This window comes from Apostichopus japonicus, chromosome 5 (genome assembly GCF_037975245.1).
Source record: "Apostichopus japonicus isolate 1M-3 chromosome 5, ASM3797524v1, whole genome shotgun sequence".
NCBI lineage: Eukaryota > Metazoa > Echinodermata > Holothuroidea > Aspidochirotida > Stichopodidae > Apostichopus > Apostichopus japonicus.
In genome coordinates, this window is record NC_092565.1 from 6,665,730 (window position 1) to 6,684,775 (window position 19,046).

Consider the following 19,046-nt stretch of genomic DNA (forward strand, 5'->3'; position numbering starts at 1 on the left):
GTTGCCTATTTAAGTCGACATATAACTACTCACCATTGTGTAACCTAGAAACATACCATCATCGTTATTCACATAGGTATCATTTTTTTAACATTTATTTATCAATATTTTAATCTATGCAACAGAAGAAAAGTCGATTAGTGTGGACGAGAGGTGGTTTCTTCATATAATGTTCAACAATGTTTACACTGTGGTGATCAATGACTGCAGATGACGTATATGTGCCTAACTGCCTAAGTGGTGGCGCTGGTAACCAATGAAGAAAGAGACTCTGAGTTAAGTGAATTTTGTCAACATTTATGAAATTGCACCGACGAAAGTTTCGATTCACTTTTATCACAAAGCTGGACTGGCGAGCGTCATATACGGTATCTTTGTGGTGGTTCTGGTATATGTTTTTCTTAGAATTTTATTCTTATAAATATTGTAATTTAAGAAAACAAACTAGTCAGGCTATGAATAGCAGTCGGCTGTTTTATGAATGTTCATTACGGACATGCATGTTATGCACAGCACAATTTATTAAGCTCACACCGCACCAATAGTCTTCCGTGACCGCTTTAATAAAGCAATTCGTTCTATCTGGCTGTTTATTTATGGTGAAAGGTGTATATCAAAACAGAGAAAGTAACAAGATTTTTCAATTGAAAATTACTTCTAAAATAGATATAGCCTATGCAGCATGCATATGTAAATTACGGTAGGTAGTGTATATTCGTATGTGAGGTTGACAAGTACACGATACACTGGAATGTCTGATGTATGTTTGGTCATGGTTGACCTGCAGACCATTTTGCATGCATGCGCAACACGTTCTTGAGCCTAAACTGCTATCCCAATATTCGCAAAGAGACTAAATATGCATATTCATTTCTTCGTGGAATTCTCTATCTCGATTGGCTGTGAAGAGATTTGGACGTCTCCCATCCATGGGCAGTGACATGAAATAACCAATAGAAAAACGTCTCCTTGTTAAGGAAACAAAAACGTTTGAAAATGTAAATCAGATATTAGTCGTCAAATTTCCGTTCCACGATTAGCATGTAAAACATACCTAATATACTCTCTTCTAACATCACATATTCCGTCTTAAATAATACAGTACCAAAGCAAAAATCACTTTAAAAACGTCATCTGTCTTGAATCGACCAATCATGTTTAAGTAAATATCAAAGAGATAGATGGGCCTTTAATTTGTTTCAATAGGTCTTCTTTTTTTGGCACAGTGAGTACTATATTAAATTGCTGAGACTTTTTTTTGGAATTGTTTTTATTCCGAAATTATTCGTTACCGAAATACTAAGTTAATGTTGTATGTGTGCGGTATTTTATCGAAGGATGCGTGCAAAACTCGTCTTAGATTATCGGGTCATTTTGGTTGCTTAACTAGCTACTATTATAAGGTTACCTACTGTGTAAAGTCTTTACTTTTTTTTATATTAATCATAATTATATTATTTTGTTTTAGATTCTCGTTTTCGTCTTTGTAATATTTATATATATATATCATATTTCTCACACCTATACCCGGTACCCTCTAAGCACAACATGTTCTCACAATAGCATAATCTATACAACAAAATGCATGAGAAACGATACATGGAAATATAAGTTGGACTGCCGTAGCACCGTTTTTTAATATATATATATATTTGTTTTGCTTAAACGGTTTACAACATACCACAAATGTGTGCCTAAAGTTATCTTTCAAGCAGTAACATAAACACAGTACCACCTCTTTTGTTGTTGGTCCTTGTGTAAATTGATAACGAGTGAACGTTTGGAACTAAGCTTTTCATCATGAAACAATATTCGTGCAAGAAATGACTGGAGAACACGCATGGATGTACTGTAGCCTGTACTAATATATGTTACTTTAATGGTGAGGGGTCGTAACCAAAGGTGGTGGTAAGGTTGCCTAGAGATCCATCAAAAGGTGGGATAAGGTTATCTAGAGACCAATACAAATGTGGGATCAGACAACCAAGAGACCCATCAAAAAGTTGGAAAAGCTTACCTAGAGATCCATCAAAAGGTGGGGTAAGGTTACCTAGAGAACCATCAGAAGATGGGATAAGTTTACCTAGAGATCCATCAATAGGTGGGATCAGGCAACCTAGAGACCCATCAGAAGGTGGGATAAGCTTACCTAGAGATCCATCAAAAGGTGGGATAAGCTTACCTCTAGAGATTCATCAAAAGGTGCAGGGTAAGGTTACATAAAGACCCATCAAAAGCAGGGATAAGGTTACCTAGAGACCTTTCAGAAGATGGGGTATTGTTATCTAGAGACATCTGGGTTTACACAGAGGTGAATTGAACACCACCATCCATACCCTTGCCTCTTCCCCTCCCTCCCCCTTCTTTCCTCTCTGCATGGAAAATAGGGTTTTCCAGGGTCATACATGTCGATAAGGCTTTGGGCTAATATGTGATGAACCTCCCCAACCCGCCCCTGCCCCATCCTTCCCTATTCTCCTTCCCTTCCTTCACCTCAAATGGATCTTTGGTTAGAATAACGAGTGCAATGTTAACAAAAAAAGATGCATTTAGTTGTCAATTACATTATGGGGGTTTCAGTTATACGCTTCTTTCGATAGACGAGATCAGACTTGGATCAAACTTATAGTAGCCAAATACGACACGATTTATTTAAAAATAGACTGAATGATGGAAGAGGGTTGTCAAACGAGAAGTATACGTATACGTACAGGTATGAAAACGAAACTTTTATAAGGGCGGACGGCCGGTTACAGCGACAAACTTAGAATATAGGCAGCCGCAACGTTGAACTGTTATTCATCACAACATCTTGGCTATTTAATTTAAGGGGACACAAACCCAACTATCATCTTTAAGTTGGTCATATATATATGACAGGGTTTTTTGTGAAGAACAACTTCTCCTTACAGCTAAGGAAAATCAAGTTCCGTTTATGATTGATCTCCTAGTTGAAATGTCGGGTTTGTGAGCTGTCATTGTTTTCTTTGATGTCGAATTGCAGCCAATAGGATATGAAACCTTTATGTCTCTCTTTCTTTTCATATACTCAAAAAAGATTGTTTACACCGTTGACAATGACACTCATGCCATCATTTGATCATGTTATGAGGTTCAATAATCTGTTTCAGCAGTCTCAAGTCCCCAAAACATTACAGAAAATGATACCATCGTCAAAGTTCAGCAAGACATAAACAACTGAAGCACGTGTGTAGGTCGATGATGTCATATTTACACTTGATCAAGTCTTCAGTCCCGGTGTGAAGACACATTAATGTGATACCTCCCAAAATGGAAGCATGTTTTTCTCTTAGCTGTGTTGTCGAAGTTGTTCAAGACAGTAGTTTCTACCAATAATAAGGACTGGGTTTGTGAACACATTTGAGAGGGGAGGAGTTGTCGGACAAGTAAAGGGTTCTCAAAAGGGATTGTGTGCGGTCAACTTTCTTATCTTTCTTTCTTTTTTCATTTAATGTGACTGTTAAAATATCATCTAGTCGGTTTTGATAATGTTCTCAACGTAAATAAATATTAAGAAATGTATGCTTGTTTCCTTAAACCATTTGACTACAAACTGGAGGTTTGGTCTACGAAAAATAGAAACAGTATTTAAATGAAAGAATGTAATGGATTTTAATAAATAAACAATATTTTTAGCAAACACTTCAATATCATAACTGGTATGTCGACTCTCCGTGTTTTCGAAACCTCACGAACAAATTTTAATCTTCCAGCGGTCGGTTCTGAAATAACGCCCTCAAAAAGAGGATAACTTTTTTCCCCTTTCTTTTGTATTTGCCTGTTTTGCACTGAAATATCACGCGCCAATTTTTTAACCGAATACAAGATGGCATTTGAGGCGGGCTTTACTGATCCACGGTCTCCCCAGCACCCCTATCCCATAAAATCCCTACCCAAACAATCCCTTTCCTTCCCAATAACCATATTAGCTGTAGCATGTTATTTATTGCAATTGAAAACAACACATAGTTGGGGGAACACACGGTTGAAGACGATCAGCATCATGGAACTAAAAAGTTCACTACAGCACATTGCTAAGTACTTCAATTGATATGGTTTTGCTCGCCTAAGGTTATCATAGAGTTGATTTTGGACATGTTTACAATGTGAATTAATCGAAGCCCTTAATTCGATTGAAGGAAGTACTCGCCTCCTTGATATTCCATGAACGTGAAATTTCAGTGCTACAAATGGATGCAATCCAATCAATACAGTGCATTTTTTCTCTCTTGCTCTTTTCACTCATTTTGGTGGGGGTGGGGGGGGGGGAATCGCCCATCGCCCCTGGCTACGCGGTTGCTATAAAGTCCAGTGTCCACCGGACAAGTTTCCAGATGGCTTATCTCGCTATGGGTACTTTTAGTTTTAAGGCCTTTTTCCGCTGCGACACATCATTAAGCAAATCTTCTGTGAACGTAACATTCGTAACTTCGTAATAAAAACTATATAGGCCTATAGCTTAGCCTATGCAAACCAGAATGAACACATTTTTGGAGATAACAACTTTTGATTCGAAAATTGATTAAACAAACAGTTGGTATCTGGTAACTTGGGTAGTTCAGAAACAAAGACTCGAACAAAGAGGACTGGAATGCCACGCATTCGGGTGGGCTGAAATCGATTACAACCCTGCACTATATTAAATTGATGTATATAATCCATTATAAAGACGCACAGAGCGATACCAATCATGACGGCCTTCGTTATCTTTTACAGGTTTTGACAGGTTCGCTACGATATTATTATGATGACAACTTTTCTACAGGAATAAAGCCTTTGGTAAATAATGAGCAATTGATAGGTTTGTTTATAAACAAGCCAAAGAAAACATGTATGCAAACTTGTAAACAAACGTATCCATACTGTACGCATACAGTTCATCGCGCAATCGGTAATCTCAATATGTAATGTACATGTTACCTGTAAATAGCCTACACCTGCTCTTGCCGTAGAAAAATAACCCAAACCCCAAACGTATAAAGACAGAACATGACTTACCTAACGCCCATTGGTAGAACGACTAAAATATATGAATCCATTCCATAATTCCAAGTGACACAAATGCTTTATACGAGAAATATCCTTGTTTCTCTGCTATAAAAATCGTCAATAGAGTTTGACTGTGTGTATAGGGCGTACAGTGTTATACAGCGGACCTCATTCTATTTACAAAACAAACAGGTGTCCGCTGACTTGCTTACAATTAACGAAAACTTTAATTTACTCATTCCTTGCAAAAGGGTTCATTACACTTCATCATAATATTGTGATTGTAGGAACCTTTCAAAAGTGTAAAAAGACGATAAAGGCATTTAAAATATGTTTCGATTTGTGTAAGTTTATAATGGAAGGCATAATAGGCCTATGTTTGGCTCAAAACGTCGGAAATGTTGTGGTATTGGATATTGAAAGTAGAATGACAGCCCACGCCATTCGCTACCATACTTATGACGGGTTAGGGACGGGCTTGAGAGACAAATGTTTAAAAGTGAAGTTTGAATATGGGTGAACGATATTTGACTTTCTAGCATAGTTTGGTAAGGAGATGCGATATTGAAGCTGATTCCCCCTACAACCACCACCCGACTTGCTAACATCAATGGTTAGGCCATTCCCAACACTGTACCTTTAATGGTTGTGCCAGGTGGTGGTCAAATGCCCCACTTTACAACACCCCATTTAGAAACAAGTATTCCGTCCAAGTTAACAAATGCAAGGCCAAAAAAAACAAAGAAGGTAACTGGTAATCATATAATACATCGCGTGGGGCAACATGATGCGTTTCATGTGAATTTGAGGCTTTCGGTGAAATTCGTCTACATATGATATGGTTTCTGTTATCGTCGTGTGTGAACTTTACATTAGTTGTTGTAAACGATCACAGCTTACGTTTAAGATGTCTGTATCAACGGGAGGCCAAATAGGTAAAATAGAAATTACTCACTGCAGACTTTACTTTTAAGGGATATAACAGTATATACAACCCGGGCATATTTCCGGGATCACTTTTAATTCGGGAATGTGAATTAAATCCTGGAACTGTCCCCTAAAATCGGGGACGTCTAGTCACCTTTACATTGTAGGGAAAATGCCCATGGGCATAATCAGAACCTTCTTGAGGACATCACATCAGCATAAAATGTGATATTCCGGTGGTTGAAGTTGATTGCTGCACAAAATTATTATTATTTCATAATCCCATCTAAATAGCATTTTATATGCAGAAGATATGAGTTTGTCTATTTCTTCTTCTTCTTTTGGTTGGGGCACGGGAGTGGTAAGTTTCGTTTTCTGGAGAAAAGGACACTTTTAATAACATTTTTCTTACCTTCTCAACAAAAGGCCACATTTTGAGAAACAAAAGTGGTAAAAGGGTTTTTCGTTAACACAATAGGAACCCTTCTAAGCTATATAACGGTAGAGGGGATTCCCATGCCCCTGCTCCCAAGCTCCGCTACCCCTACTCTTTAAAAAAAAATAACCAATCACTGACAAAACACATCAAACAATACAAATTACAATTTCTTTTCCATTTTATATACAGATATATTATCTTGCATATTTGATGAACAGAACACAACCTAAGTAAACATCATGGCTTTCCTTAATATTTAACTCCTAACCCCTTGGGGGAAGAGTACAGTCATATAAAAAAAAAAACAGAACAAAGCAAAAACCTAAAACAGGAATTCCTTCAGGATGAAGCTGCATGAACAATGACCAAACTTTGATAGATTTTCCAGGAAAGAAAAGTAAATAAATAAAAGCTGGTTCTCTCATCTATAGTAAGGTGACATTTTATGTTGGATATTCATCTCCTTAACAATTTACGAAATCGAAAGTGACAATTTTTGAATTTAATAACCATAAGTTTTTCATTTGCCCAGATTTTTTCTCGAGTTATTCGATGATTATTCCTTTTATGTGATACACTTTCAGTCCCAATTCTCATATGCAAAGTTGTATATTAAGCAAATTTTGGTTTCCTTACTGATGCAACGTTGTAGACACAAAAACATGCCATGCTTGGCCGAGAGCTAAACCTTTAATATTTTTATCAGTGAGGAGACCTGTTTGGGTTTTCATTTTTAATTGAATCCTAGATAAAAGACATAATTTCAGGAGACGGTATCAAAAAGAGCAAATAAGAAAGGCACAAAATGTGCTTAATACTGACAACATGTCTGGTAAAGGTAATGTTTCAACCATACAAAGATAGTGAAAAAAACTGAGTTTAAATCATATAACTTTGGAGATGGTATGAAAATCAACAGACTAAACGAAAGGGGAAAAAATAATTGTTGATAAATGTTTAATCTCTAAAGTCTTCAACCTTGAAAAGTACTTTCATTATTTAGCAGTAGCATATCCCTATCTTTCAACAGATGGTTTAAATAACAAAAAAATATATTTAATTTACCAACCTCACACCCCCCCCCCCCATTTCCAATCCCCGATAACCTACCACATATAATTACTATGCTGTAAATCTTCCTGTTTCTCTTCATCGGCTGACAATCACAGCTTCTGTTTCATAAACTAGTGCAAGCTGAGAATGCAAAAGTTTACGCATCACCCCCCCCCGCCCCCCACCCCGTTGTTCAAATATATCTGTCCCTCGCTCTCTCCATAATATTCTTTCAGTTTGCTACAAACAAATAATCTACACATATATTCTTCTAGTTTCACCTTTTTTTCTTTTTTAACGTTTTTTTCCCCCTTCTTTTTCTTTTAGACATGAAATAATTTGACTGTAAAAAGGAACTGTTGGATGAACAAATATACATTTCAAAAATATACACAAAGTAGAGATAAAAAATCTTAACCTTCTTAAATTAATGCTTACATTTTAGTACTTTAACCATCTTCTTTATCAATAGTACTTCTGTACCTAAAAATACTAATTTCTTGAATTATATAGAGAGTGTGTGAGTGTTAGGAAGTGGGGGGGGGGGGCGTAGGGCAGAGGTGAGAGCACTTCTTTGGCGAAACTCAATAGTTGTTATAGGCATAATTTATTTCTTCTCTTTTGATTAATGAGGAATACTCCCCTTCGCATGATTCTTTGTATAACTCATACATATAGACAATATTCTATATTGCCCTTCAAAATAAGGGTACCCAATTTCGGTAGTCTCTCTCTCTCTCGCTAATGATTAGTATGCAACGTAATCATATCGCTTTCTTCTAATTGTAACTTTAATACTTTTTTTCGGTCTTGTCAGCAATTGATTTCAAGCTGCAACGGTTGTCACACACCACAAAATTTGCAGATAGGTCTCTCCTTCGGCCTTTCTCTTTCGAGGGGCCACAGTTCCTCATTTTATAATGCCAGCGAACGAGCACAAATTTGAAGGTGAGAAACTTTTTAAGGGTCCTATTGGAAAGAACGAACTTCTATACTCAATGAGCTTTGTGTGTAGATCTTAAGCAGAACCCTAACTTGATAATTCACTGCAAGATTATACGAACAGAAATTAAAATAAAATCGACCAAAATTTGACTGCTGAGGTAATGACGTGATGGGAATTCAAAGCACCTAGAGTTGGCACGAACTATTCTTTCTGGGTAGTGATAGGTGGGATTGGGGGGCATATATATACGGAATTCAGCGAGCAGCAAATTCACGATACAGCCAAGGCCCAACCAGCCACCAATCTGCAAACAACACAAAGTTTTTGAGTTGAAATAAAAGTTTTCAGAATATTTGAAACTTGTTTTGTTATAAACTCCTCAATGCATTTTTCTTGATTAAGAACACGCATGTGAGCTTTTGACAAAGAGAGAGAAAAAGAAATGTTTCTTAAAAAGACTTACAAAACTATTCCTGAGAAATGAGATGATTTGGATCGTTTGACTTAATGAAACAAAAAAAGTTCTAAAAAAATTTCAACAAAATGTCCGCCTGCAGAAGAGGAAGAGAGCCCTCCTTCCACGAGGGGGACACGTTTAATTACGACTGCAAACATTTGGCACTGATTATTTAACGACGTTGTTAATATATACGAAGCATACCCTTTGGTCCTTAAAAATGTTGAAAATAAATACTTAAAAACAAATATGGATATTTTTGTTTATATCTATACCTCTATGTTCTCTCTCCGTTATGTACAAAATCTTCTTCAACACACCCTTCGCATTTATTCTCTTATGATGATACCATTGGATAAGGTATAGCTCTCATCGCATCTTCACATCCTGTCTATGAGGGCTTCTGTCACCGAGTCCTCAACGGTGAGGTTTCTCTACCTCGTGAGGTTCCACATCTGCTGATAGACCAGTGAGGAATGCCTCACATGTACTCAATCACCATATCTACTAAATGAGGTTCTGTCATGACATCTTCTTGATGAGGTCCTGTTTAAGACTAAACCAAAACCAACCTCCATGGCATTCTGTAGCCACACACTCCCAATGAGGTATACCACATACATTTATGTGCTTATCAACATATCACAATTTTATGAGGATGCACCTCGATGGCATTCTGTAGCCACACACTCCCAATGAGGTATCCCACATACATTTATGTGCTTATCAACATATCACAATTTTATGAGGATGCACCTCGATGGCATTCTGTAGCCACACACTCCCAATGAGGTATCCCACATACATTTATGTGCTTATCAACATATCACAATTTTATGAGGATGCACCTCCATGGCATTCTGTAGCCACACACTCCCAATGAGGTATCCCTCATACATATATGTGCTCATTCAACATATCACACTTTGATGAGGATGCACCTCCATGGCATTCTGTAGCCACACATACAATGAGGTATCCCACATGTAATCATTCAACATATTACACTTTAATGAGGATGTACCTCGATGGGATTCTTTCACCACTCATGCAACGAGGTATCCCACATGTAATCATTCAACATATCACACCTTTATGAGGATGTACCTGGATGGGATTCTTTCACCACTCATAGAATGAGGTATCCCACATGTTATCATTCAACACGTCACTTGTTAAGTATTTTTTTAATGAGGTCTGTCGAATATCTTCTTGTAAGTCGTGATGAGGTTTTTGTTGGTGAAGACATTTCTATATGATGAGGTACTGTAGCCATAGTGTACTTCTCACAGCCATTACTCGAATGTGGGCAATACTGTGACTTTACAATGAAGATGGACGGTTTGGAACACAGAGGCAGTCCGTTAGTTCATTTCATATATATACCACACAGTCTTAGTCAGCTCCCAATACGGGGACACCCTTGACATCTATTCATGAGCAAAATATTGCAAAATAAAAATAACAAAGAACCCCTCTTGATATGATAAATAAACACAATATGTCTGATCAGATCATAAAAGGGAATTCCAGATTGTGTGAAGGGACAGGGAATCGCCCTGCACCACATAGGCAGATGGTGAGGGCTCTTGTTATACATAAATACAGGGTGAGGATACCACTGTCACACATAGGAACGATGGGATGGGAGGATATTACTCTGTCACACGTAGGTAAGGGTGTGAGGACATCACTGCGTCATGCATAGGGTACAGGAAGGGTGTGAGGACACCACTCTGTCATACATAGTAACAGTGTGAGGACATCACTGCCATACACAGGTACGGGGTGAAGACACTATGTACTGTCATACCTAGATACAGGGTGAGAATATTACTCTGTCACATACAGAGGTACAGTGTGAGGACTTCATTCTGCCATTCATATGTTCAGGGAACTCTAGGGACTCCACTTACATCTGTTGTTCACAATGAATGAAAATCGTGGTTTACTAAACAATTCAAGCTATGCTTGCATTTCTGAATACACATAAGAATTAAGCCCAAGTCACTATCACAATGAGATGTTTCATATAGAATGACAGCTGTTGCAAACATGTGGCAGTTATACAATGCCAAACTGATCACAAACCACATTCAACCACTAGAGGTCACATGTTGCTCCTGGTCTTCGTCCACCGAGTGAAACCGTGGCGCTGTGACCTCGTCCTCGCCCTTTCTTCAGTCGATTCCAAAATCACAAAATCAACACGTGACGAGATGATGCTGATTACTGAGGCTGAGCACCCTTCCATTGGATAAACTTCTCTGACTGTTCAACGTCGTATCGGAATAAAGACTCGGCGGATGGAAGGGCATATCGACGTACCTCCCAAACACCTTGTCACTACTCGTCTTGTAACCCCCCGACGGTAGATTACTGTGGGAACACGTCAGGGCACTGTGTTCTGACTCTGAAGGCTCAGGGCCTAGATACGGGCTACTCCCGCTAGTTCTCGTAAAGTTATGGTGATAGCTGATATTCTTTTGGAGTTTGTCCTCGTAGTCCTTGTCAGGATGCGGGCACGTCCTCTGAAGTGACTGCCTCTGGCGGGACTGACCCTGCGAATGGTTGAGATTGTAAGTACAGGCAAACACGACGACCACAAATAAGAGCGCGAACGTGAGAGGCACGGCCACAATGAGGACGAGTTTGGCCTGCGTAGAGAGAGCCCGGTCGATCTGCTCAGATGCGTTCTCCTCCGATAAAGTGTTCTTGTTGGGATCTAAAAACAGAACAGAGGAAAGTTTGTTACTTCCAGATCAAAAAGCTGCCAAGTAATGGCGGTTGTCCGCCATTACAGAGAGAGCAGCAATGCTCACGAACCAAGGTGCTAATATTCATTCCCAAAAGTAACGTTTTATTCTTAAACTCCTTCCAGACCCCCTTCTGGTAACCACCATCGGAACTTGCCCCACAAATACCCCAGAAAGTCTAAATGATTGAGAGCTCAGATTCCTGCACACCTAAAACCCCCCCCATTCTCCCTCTTCCCTTTACCTTTACACGGTGATTAATATTCATACAGGTGATGAAGCCCACAGGAACAATAGCATCGAAGAAACATGGAAAATGCTTGCAGTAATGACTAAAATTGTCACAAATGAATCTCAATGAACATGCTTTACAATTGTAACAATTGTTTAAGTTATATGCAACCTTAGACAAAGAATATGGTAAAATAGTGTTATTTAAAGTGCTGAGGAAAACTTAAAAAGAGAAATTCTCTACTACCCATATCCCAGCCCAACTTCCCTCCTGCCACCCCCCCCCCCCGCCACCCTCTCCAATATCTTGCAGATTGGTTCTTGTCTATATTGGGTGACTTGAGGATGGGATTGAGTTACGAGGACGTGGTTGACGTGTGGACTTCATGTAGAACACCTTCAGCACCACAAGTCCTCTCAGTGGCAATAACTAAGGAGGACAGAAGGCTACATCACCCTCAATAAGAATTCCTTCCCCTCCCCTTCCCCTCCCCTTCCCCTCCCCTTCCCCTCCCCCTTGCACCCATAGATGAGGTGGGAAAATATTATAAAACAGCCTTATATTGCCAATGAGTTATTCTGAAAAAATAGATTGCAAAGTGTATCTTTGTGAAATGCAATAGGCTTTTTTTTTTTTGTAAAATATTCTCCCTCTTGCCCCAATTTGGTATGCTCTATTTATCCCCTCCCACACCCAACTGCCTCCCCCCCCCCTCCACCTGATGGTAAAGGCTGGTATTGCCACTGCATCCTCTCCAAAAGCTGCCTCATTGTCTGGTTCCCTTTCATCAAATTAAAAGTTCCTCCATCTTAATATCGTTAGGGGACTGACTGCTCAGACTTTTCCATTAGCAGACATAACATAAATACAGACATAGCTGATTCATACACTCACACATAAACACTGCAGTCAAAGAACATGTCATTCCTGTTAGTGGTACAGTACATCCGTCAATCTTCAAGTAGTATGTCTCTCCTTATCTTAAAACAGACGGATGCCCCAATGTTGTTTGTTCTATCTTGGGGGAGGCTTTGAACTGACACAGTTTAAGGATATCTTAACAACCACTTCAAGTACCCCAAATCAAAGACACAGCTCCCATATAAGACCCATTAGTTACGAGGCCCGGCTGTAAATGTCAGCCACCGGGTAAACATTGGCTTTCGTAAATAAGACCCAATTGGAGCTACTATGCCGCCCGCCCCAGGATTTACAAAGATAACGTAATTATATTTAGATTGTCAACTTGAGATAAATGTCCACTCGAGAGAACATTGTCGAGGATTTATGACACAATGAAGAAGAGAAAGAAGAAGGAAATTAAAAGAATTGTTGAGCTGTTTTTCAAGATAATTATTTCTTACTATATTACAGCCGTGTGACGATCGGAGATTTTGAGCAGTTCCTGTAAGTATTGACAGACGAGCTTGTTAGCATGAGAGTTTTATCAATTAAGTTACCTTCAACTGCTACAACTTCAACTTAAACAAAGCAAATTGAGTCTAATTACTTTCATCTGAAGGAATATTGCCGTGGCAGATAATTAGACTGTCATTGTGGATGCAATTTTGATTCTAAATTCTATGTTGTTTTTTTCCAAAACTATTTGTAACATAAACACCCTTTTTTTGTTAATCCAGGAATGGATCATAACAGGTGGTCTGTCATGTGATCATTGAAGATGACCTTCCAAACCTTTTTATTTCCTATCATAAACCTCTTCTTGATTTAACCTTGAAATGTGAGTACATTATGAAAATATCTGATATACTCCCAATGTTCTCTATATTAAAAATTTGATCAAAATACTACTGATTTTGTAGGAATACAATATTAATTATTCTTTTATTCTATTCATAATAAGGTTCAATATTATATTTATTTCACATAATCCACAAACATTTTTAAGGTTCAGCTCCATATTACCGATATACCTGTAAACTACAAAATGCTATGAAGGTGTTGGTTTTGGAACGACAGATGGAGATTTCCGGCAATTTTTGGTAACAGAATGAACTTCAAACGACCTTAAAATAGCTGCAATTTGAATTGGCCATCATTGTCTGCTTTGGGGGACTTGAAGTAAGTCTATAGCTGCTACCTGTATCCTACCACTGTGTCACCTGTGTTTGAACTTGCCCCTCGTGGATTTGTACCTCGGGCTATTTTGGGAATGTAGTTTAGATACTAGCACAAATATTAAGTCAAATTTGTATTCATTCTTGCAGTCACACACACCAAGGGGAATTCTACTTGTGCCTTATACTCATGCTGTCTGTATGTGTACCAGAAGCCTAATCTGATGTTATTGCTATTACTGGATCATTAAAAAATAAAATGATATTTAAATAAGAATGTGGAAGACACAATTCCTCATTTCCGCTTACTTCATTTGACCTTCAAAAAAATGAATGACCAACGACTTTATCAAAAGGTTTGCAAATAAAATTTTGTGGGACACAAAATCTTGTGTTCGACTTTTATGGCAGAAAATTTAATTTTGATATGTTGTAGACACTGAACAGTCACTGCTACCAAATTAGGTAGAATTTCTTGACCATTTGTAATATTTGAGAAATGCCCCTTTCAATTTCTGAGGCCCACCAATTACACTGGCTGGACAAAGCAGACCATAGTAAGAGATGCCAGATTTTTCAGTCAAATATGTAATAATATAATAACTTTCAACAAACAGAATGTGATGATGTGTGAGATCTTGTACAATGACAAATAAACATCTTTCTTTATTGTTTTGACTTTGGATTGGCTAAAGTGTTCCAACTACTCTAAAGATATGAAGTTTACATACGAGTGAGATGTTCAAATGTAGTATAAAATCAGATACAAATCTTTGAGGTAAAAGCAAAATACCTGGCATGAAAAATTTCAAATTTAACATTAAACTTATAATCCATCCATCCATTTAATCACATAAATTGTGGGGTCACCAATGTAGTCCCTTTTAAACAAAAGACAAATTAATTATGAAATGAAACAGAAAACAACAAAAAAGTTACATTTATTCTGGCATACTATACTGACCATTATGGAATATAAACTATTTAAAATTTTTAATCACAAGTTCACAACACTGCAAGGACTAAGTGCCTCATAACTACTAGAGATACATTATAACATGTACAAACAGAAATATAAACTATAAGACCGTTGTTTGCCCTAAACTGTAGCCTACTCCTGAAAACAACCTTTCTTTTACACGAGATACCTTACAATCAACACCAATCTTTGAGAGATGGCAGATCCCTTGTTCAATGATTGCAAGGTATTAGTAACATAGGAGCATTGTATTAATTATTTCCCCTTTGATAAAACATCTCATCCATATTTGAACTGTCAGCTCAAGTATTTGAAAATTTGTCATCCCATGATATTTTTTACACCTCCTATCTCCTTGTTTTGAGAATCAATTCCCCCATCCTACCCTTCCCCTCAATGGACGCTTGAAATGCTCTTGCACACTACCCCCCCCCCCCCCCACCACCACCGGAGACATCAAATCTTGCACAATATCGAGGAATGCAGAATCACCAAAACACAATTGCTCCATTCTTAAAAGATTTTTCGTCGTTCTCTTTTCCCTTTTTTAATAGGAAAACCTGAATGAAATGATTATCATCATATTATGATGCACATATTATGCCTTGCTGTTATTTTTTTCTAGGAGTTCCATACAAAGTTTGAATTAATAACTCTCTGTCAAAAAGTTGGTTCAAGTCCATACAATGAAGTTTTCCTGAGAAGCCAATGATGAGATAAGACTCAGTTTAATTCTCTGTATAAGCTGAGAAATTGTCCCTTGCATCACTTGAATCACTCCATTTACCAGACTAAAAGTCCTTGCCATGTTTCATTGCCATGGAAAGCCATCTGACACGCGAGGGGTTACCTTTAACCGTCCATCAAAGGTGAGGAAGACTTTGTATACCTCAGTCTTATAAAACAGAATTTGTCCTTTTTTTCACTGACTTTTAAGCCGTAAATTTCCTGAGGAGGAAGATCTCCTCAGTAGATGACTTGGAATTCAGAGGAACACTTTCTTCTTTCTTCCAAATTCAGCCGTTCTTGTTCTGTCTTTAATCTCAACACCTCCAACACCAGACGTTCTCTCTCCACTCTGAACTGCTCCCTCTGCAGGGCCGCCTCCTTCAGTAGATGGAGCTGCCGGCTCTCGAGCTGACAGAGACGACATTCCTGCATCTCCAGACGTCTCCTTCGGATGGTCATGTACCTCTGCTCCACCCCGACCCGTTCCTGTTCCAGCTGCAGCCGGTCGCACTCCAGCGCCCGCCATTCCAACATGGCCTGTCTCCTCCCTATCCTCTTGCAGGATCTGTTTCGGAGAGGCGGGAAGAATCCCTTGTAGTAGTCATCTCTGCTCTCGGATTCGCTGGTTACCGTGGCGTCAGAGTTGCTCTTGTTGCAGCCTTCGTCTGAAGCTAAGGTGAAGAAGAAAGGAAACTTCAATAAATTACCAGTTTTTAAACATTTATCTCCCATTTTCACACAGGAGAGCAGCCACTAAACTTATTCTGATTGAAATTAAACATACTCATCGACTTGAATTGTCCATAACCAAAAATTCATTCCGTTAGCGGCAACTTGGTCAGAGCAACTAATTAGGCAGACTCATGAACCTGATTGAATCGACAATAATGAGCAAAAGTCATTGGCGAGCAGCAACTTGGTGAAGTTCTGACGAGCAGTTCATTGATCACACTCATCGACTTGATCAGATTAAAGACAGAGCTATGCTATGGTTGGTGAGCAGCAAGATGATCCTCAAATAATGAGCAGTTGAATTGATCCTATCCGTTCAGCCAACTGACAAACACCCAGGTTATTATTCTGATGAGCAGCACCTTGCTCATTCAAATGAGCAGCATAGTAAGAACATTGATGAGCAGTGACTTGGTTAGTTTTGAGTAGAAAACTTGACCGCTAAGATGCTTATATTTCAAATATCGATCAACACTACATGCATGGCACGAAACTTCCACTTCCAAATCCAAATAGTTTCACAATTCCAAGGAATCATATATATTTATAAATGAAATGAGTGCACATCCTACAATATTTGAAAGATGATGAACCTTTTCTTAAAGACTACCAGCGATACATTCTTCAATGGATATCAACGTTTGATATTTTAGGATATATATAATAATACATAATATAATATACTACTTTATTTTCTAAACATCAAGTATTAGTGACTTTAAGACAGGAATACAAACAAGGAGTGGGGAGAGGAGCAGCTGTTAGTAGCAAAAGAAAACTTTGAATTGTTTGCAAAAGGGGGAAAAAAACATTAATAGCATAAATAATACAAATGAACTACCTACTGATGTTATCATAAATACAATATAAACACATTACCCAATTAACCTTGACATGTAGTATGCATGCCTTACCCAATTTATTATTATAATTTTTTTATAAATATACATACAAATTAAACAGGATTACGAAGAAAAATGATAATATTGCGCATTTAAAATAACTGGGTGTAAAACAGCTGGCCAAATTGTAATATTACTTAGCATAAATACAATCAATAAAGCCTGTAACAAGTATAACCAATATTAAAACTTAATACAATGAAGAGTGTTGCTAGTGTTCTAAGGTAGGTGTTTAGACTGTACGAACCTTCATGTGACAACACTGTGTTTTAACACATACATGCCTAACGACAACGTGTTTGAACACGTTCGTGCCTAACGACAACGAAATCGATGCTTTCATATAAAATACAGGGAAAAAAATATTCGAAAAATACTTGCCTTCTCTTTCAAGTCGCCGCCTTCCACCTTATGTTATCTTGCTCTTCTTTACTCATGTACGAACTGAACCCTGATGGTGTTTTCTTGTGAATCTAGTTAGTGCGGATATACAACGCAGCGCTTCCACGAAACTAGGAGCACATGGAATAATGACGGAATGTCCATCAGAGTTAAATTGACGTAGTTTGGAACCTTAACAGTTGAACATACTGAAAGACCGTTTGTATATTTTGAACGGCTTACTTAACCGTTCAATTTCAGAATATCGCAGATCTCATTTGATCAGTGCTATACACAATTACACTGACACATCACTGAAATCATAGTTTTATCCTAAGATTATGTCTTAACAAGACTCATGAATCTTAGTAGTTTTGCCAAGTTTTCAGATATTTCTCAACAGTGACCAGTTGAGTGTTTATTTTTAAATTCTGACACTGCAGGTTGGCACCACAGGACTATGTTCAATTGTCATGCATTGCTTGCAGCTCTGGACAGACTAAAACAATGAAGAGCACATCACACTGCCTGGCTTAATATTTTAACCGTCATCTGAGTGAACCGAGCGTAACCTCGTTCCCACAAGATTATGTTTTGCAGGGCAGCATGGTATCTTCACAGGGCTGCTGGTATGCAAAGAATAACATATCAGTGATTCCTTGGTATAGGCTATCATTCCCCTGCAAAGCCCAACATAATGTGCCCCATTGTTGTGAAATGTTAATACAAACGGTAATTCTGCAGAAAGGTACAAAGTAAAACATTTATCAAAATCTCCCTCAACAGATTACATCTTGTTACCTAGGTTTCCAGTTCTGTGACCTCAAAACGGCCTTTCTGAGCCTCTCAATTTGTATTCCTCTTTTCTCAGTCTCAAGTTTACCAACGAAGGCAATACATTCCACCAGCAACGGAAATGGCAAACCATTTTTCTACATCCTTTATTTTCATAGGAAATGGACAAGCTTTGGACAACTAAGTACCCAAATTTTATCCACAGCATATGGGGAGGGACACATGTTGGTGGGACGTGAAACCACAAAACAACCTATGAGGACATAAATATGGGAGCCACTATTACAATCACAACATACACTGCAAATAAAATTTACTACATGCCTACTTCAAAGACATGACTACAATTCTCTACAGCTTGATATGTTTTTATCTAATACAACAAATATAGTTTTCTATTGTAGTAAGAATTTTAATCTTGTAGCATAATCATGATTATTCAAAGCTGTGTGGACTTGCTTTAACAGAAGAAATAGTTTTCACAATTTGCACGCCAGGTTTGGAGTCATCAGCTATTCACTGTATAAGCCGACTGAAGGTAAAACATTGGCTATTAAAAAATAAAACAAGAGCTATAAACTATATCATTTGTGTGTGCCTATTTCCATATTTGTGGAAACCCAGACAAGT

General features: G+C 38.1%; 1 protein-coding gene across 10 annotated transcripts in view; it reads right to left on the reverse strand.

Moving 5' to 3' along the window:
* Nucleotides 1-6,542: 6,542 nt before the first annotated feature.
* Nucleotides 6,543-19,046, reverse strand: part of LOC139967448 (fibroblast growth factor receptor-like 1) — a 51,917-nt gene continuing 39,413 nt past the window's right edge. For 8 of the 10 annotated variants that reach the window (XM_071971273.1, XM_071971271.1, XM_071971275.1 and 5 more), the window contains exon 7: nucleotides 6,543-11,557. In XM_071971273.1, coding sequence (XP_071827374.1) covers nucleotides 11,037-11,557 — 521 coding nt within the window. In that variant the 3' untranslated portion in view covers nucleotides 6,543-11,036. The remainder of the gene's footprint in view (nucleotides 11,558-19,046) is intronic. The other 2 variants (XR_011792994.1, XR_011792995.1) reach the window with 2 other exon arrangements.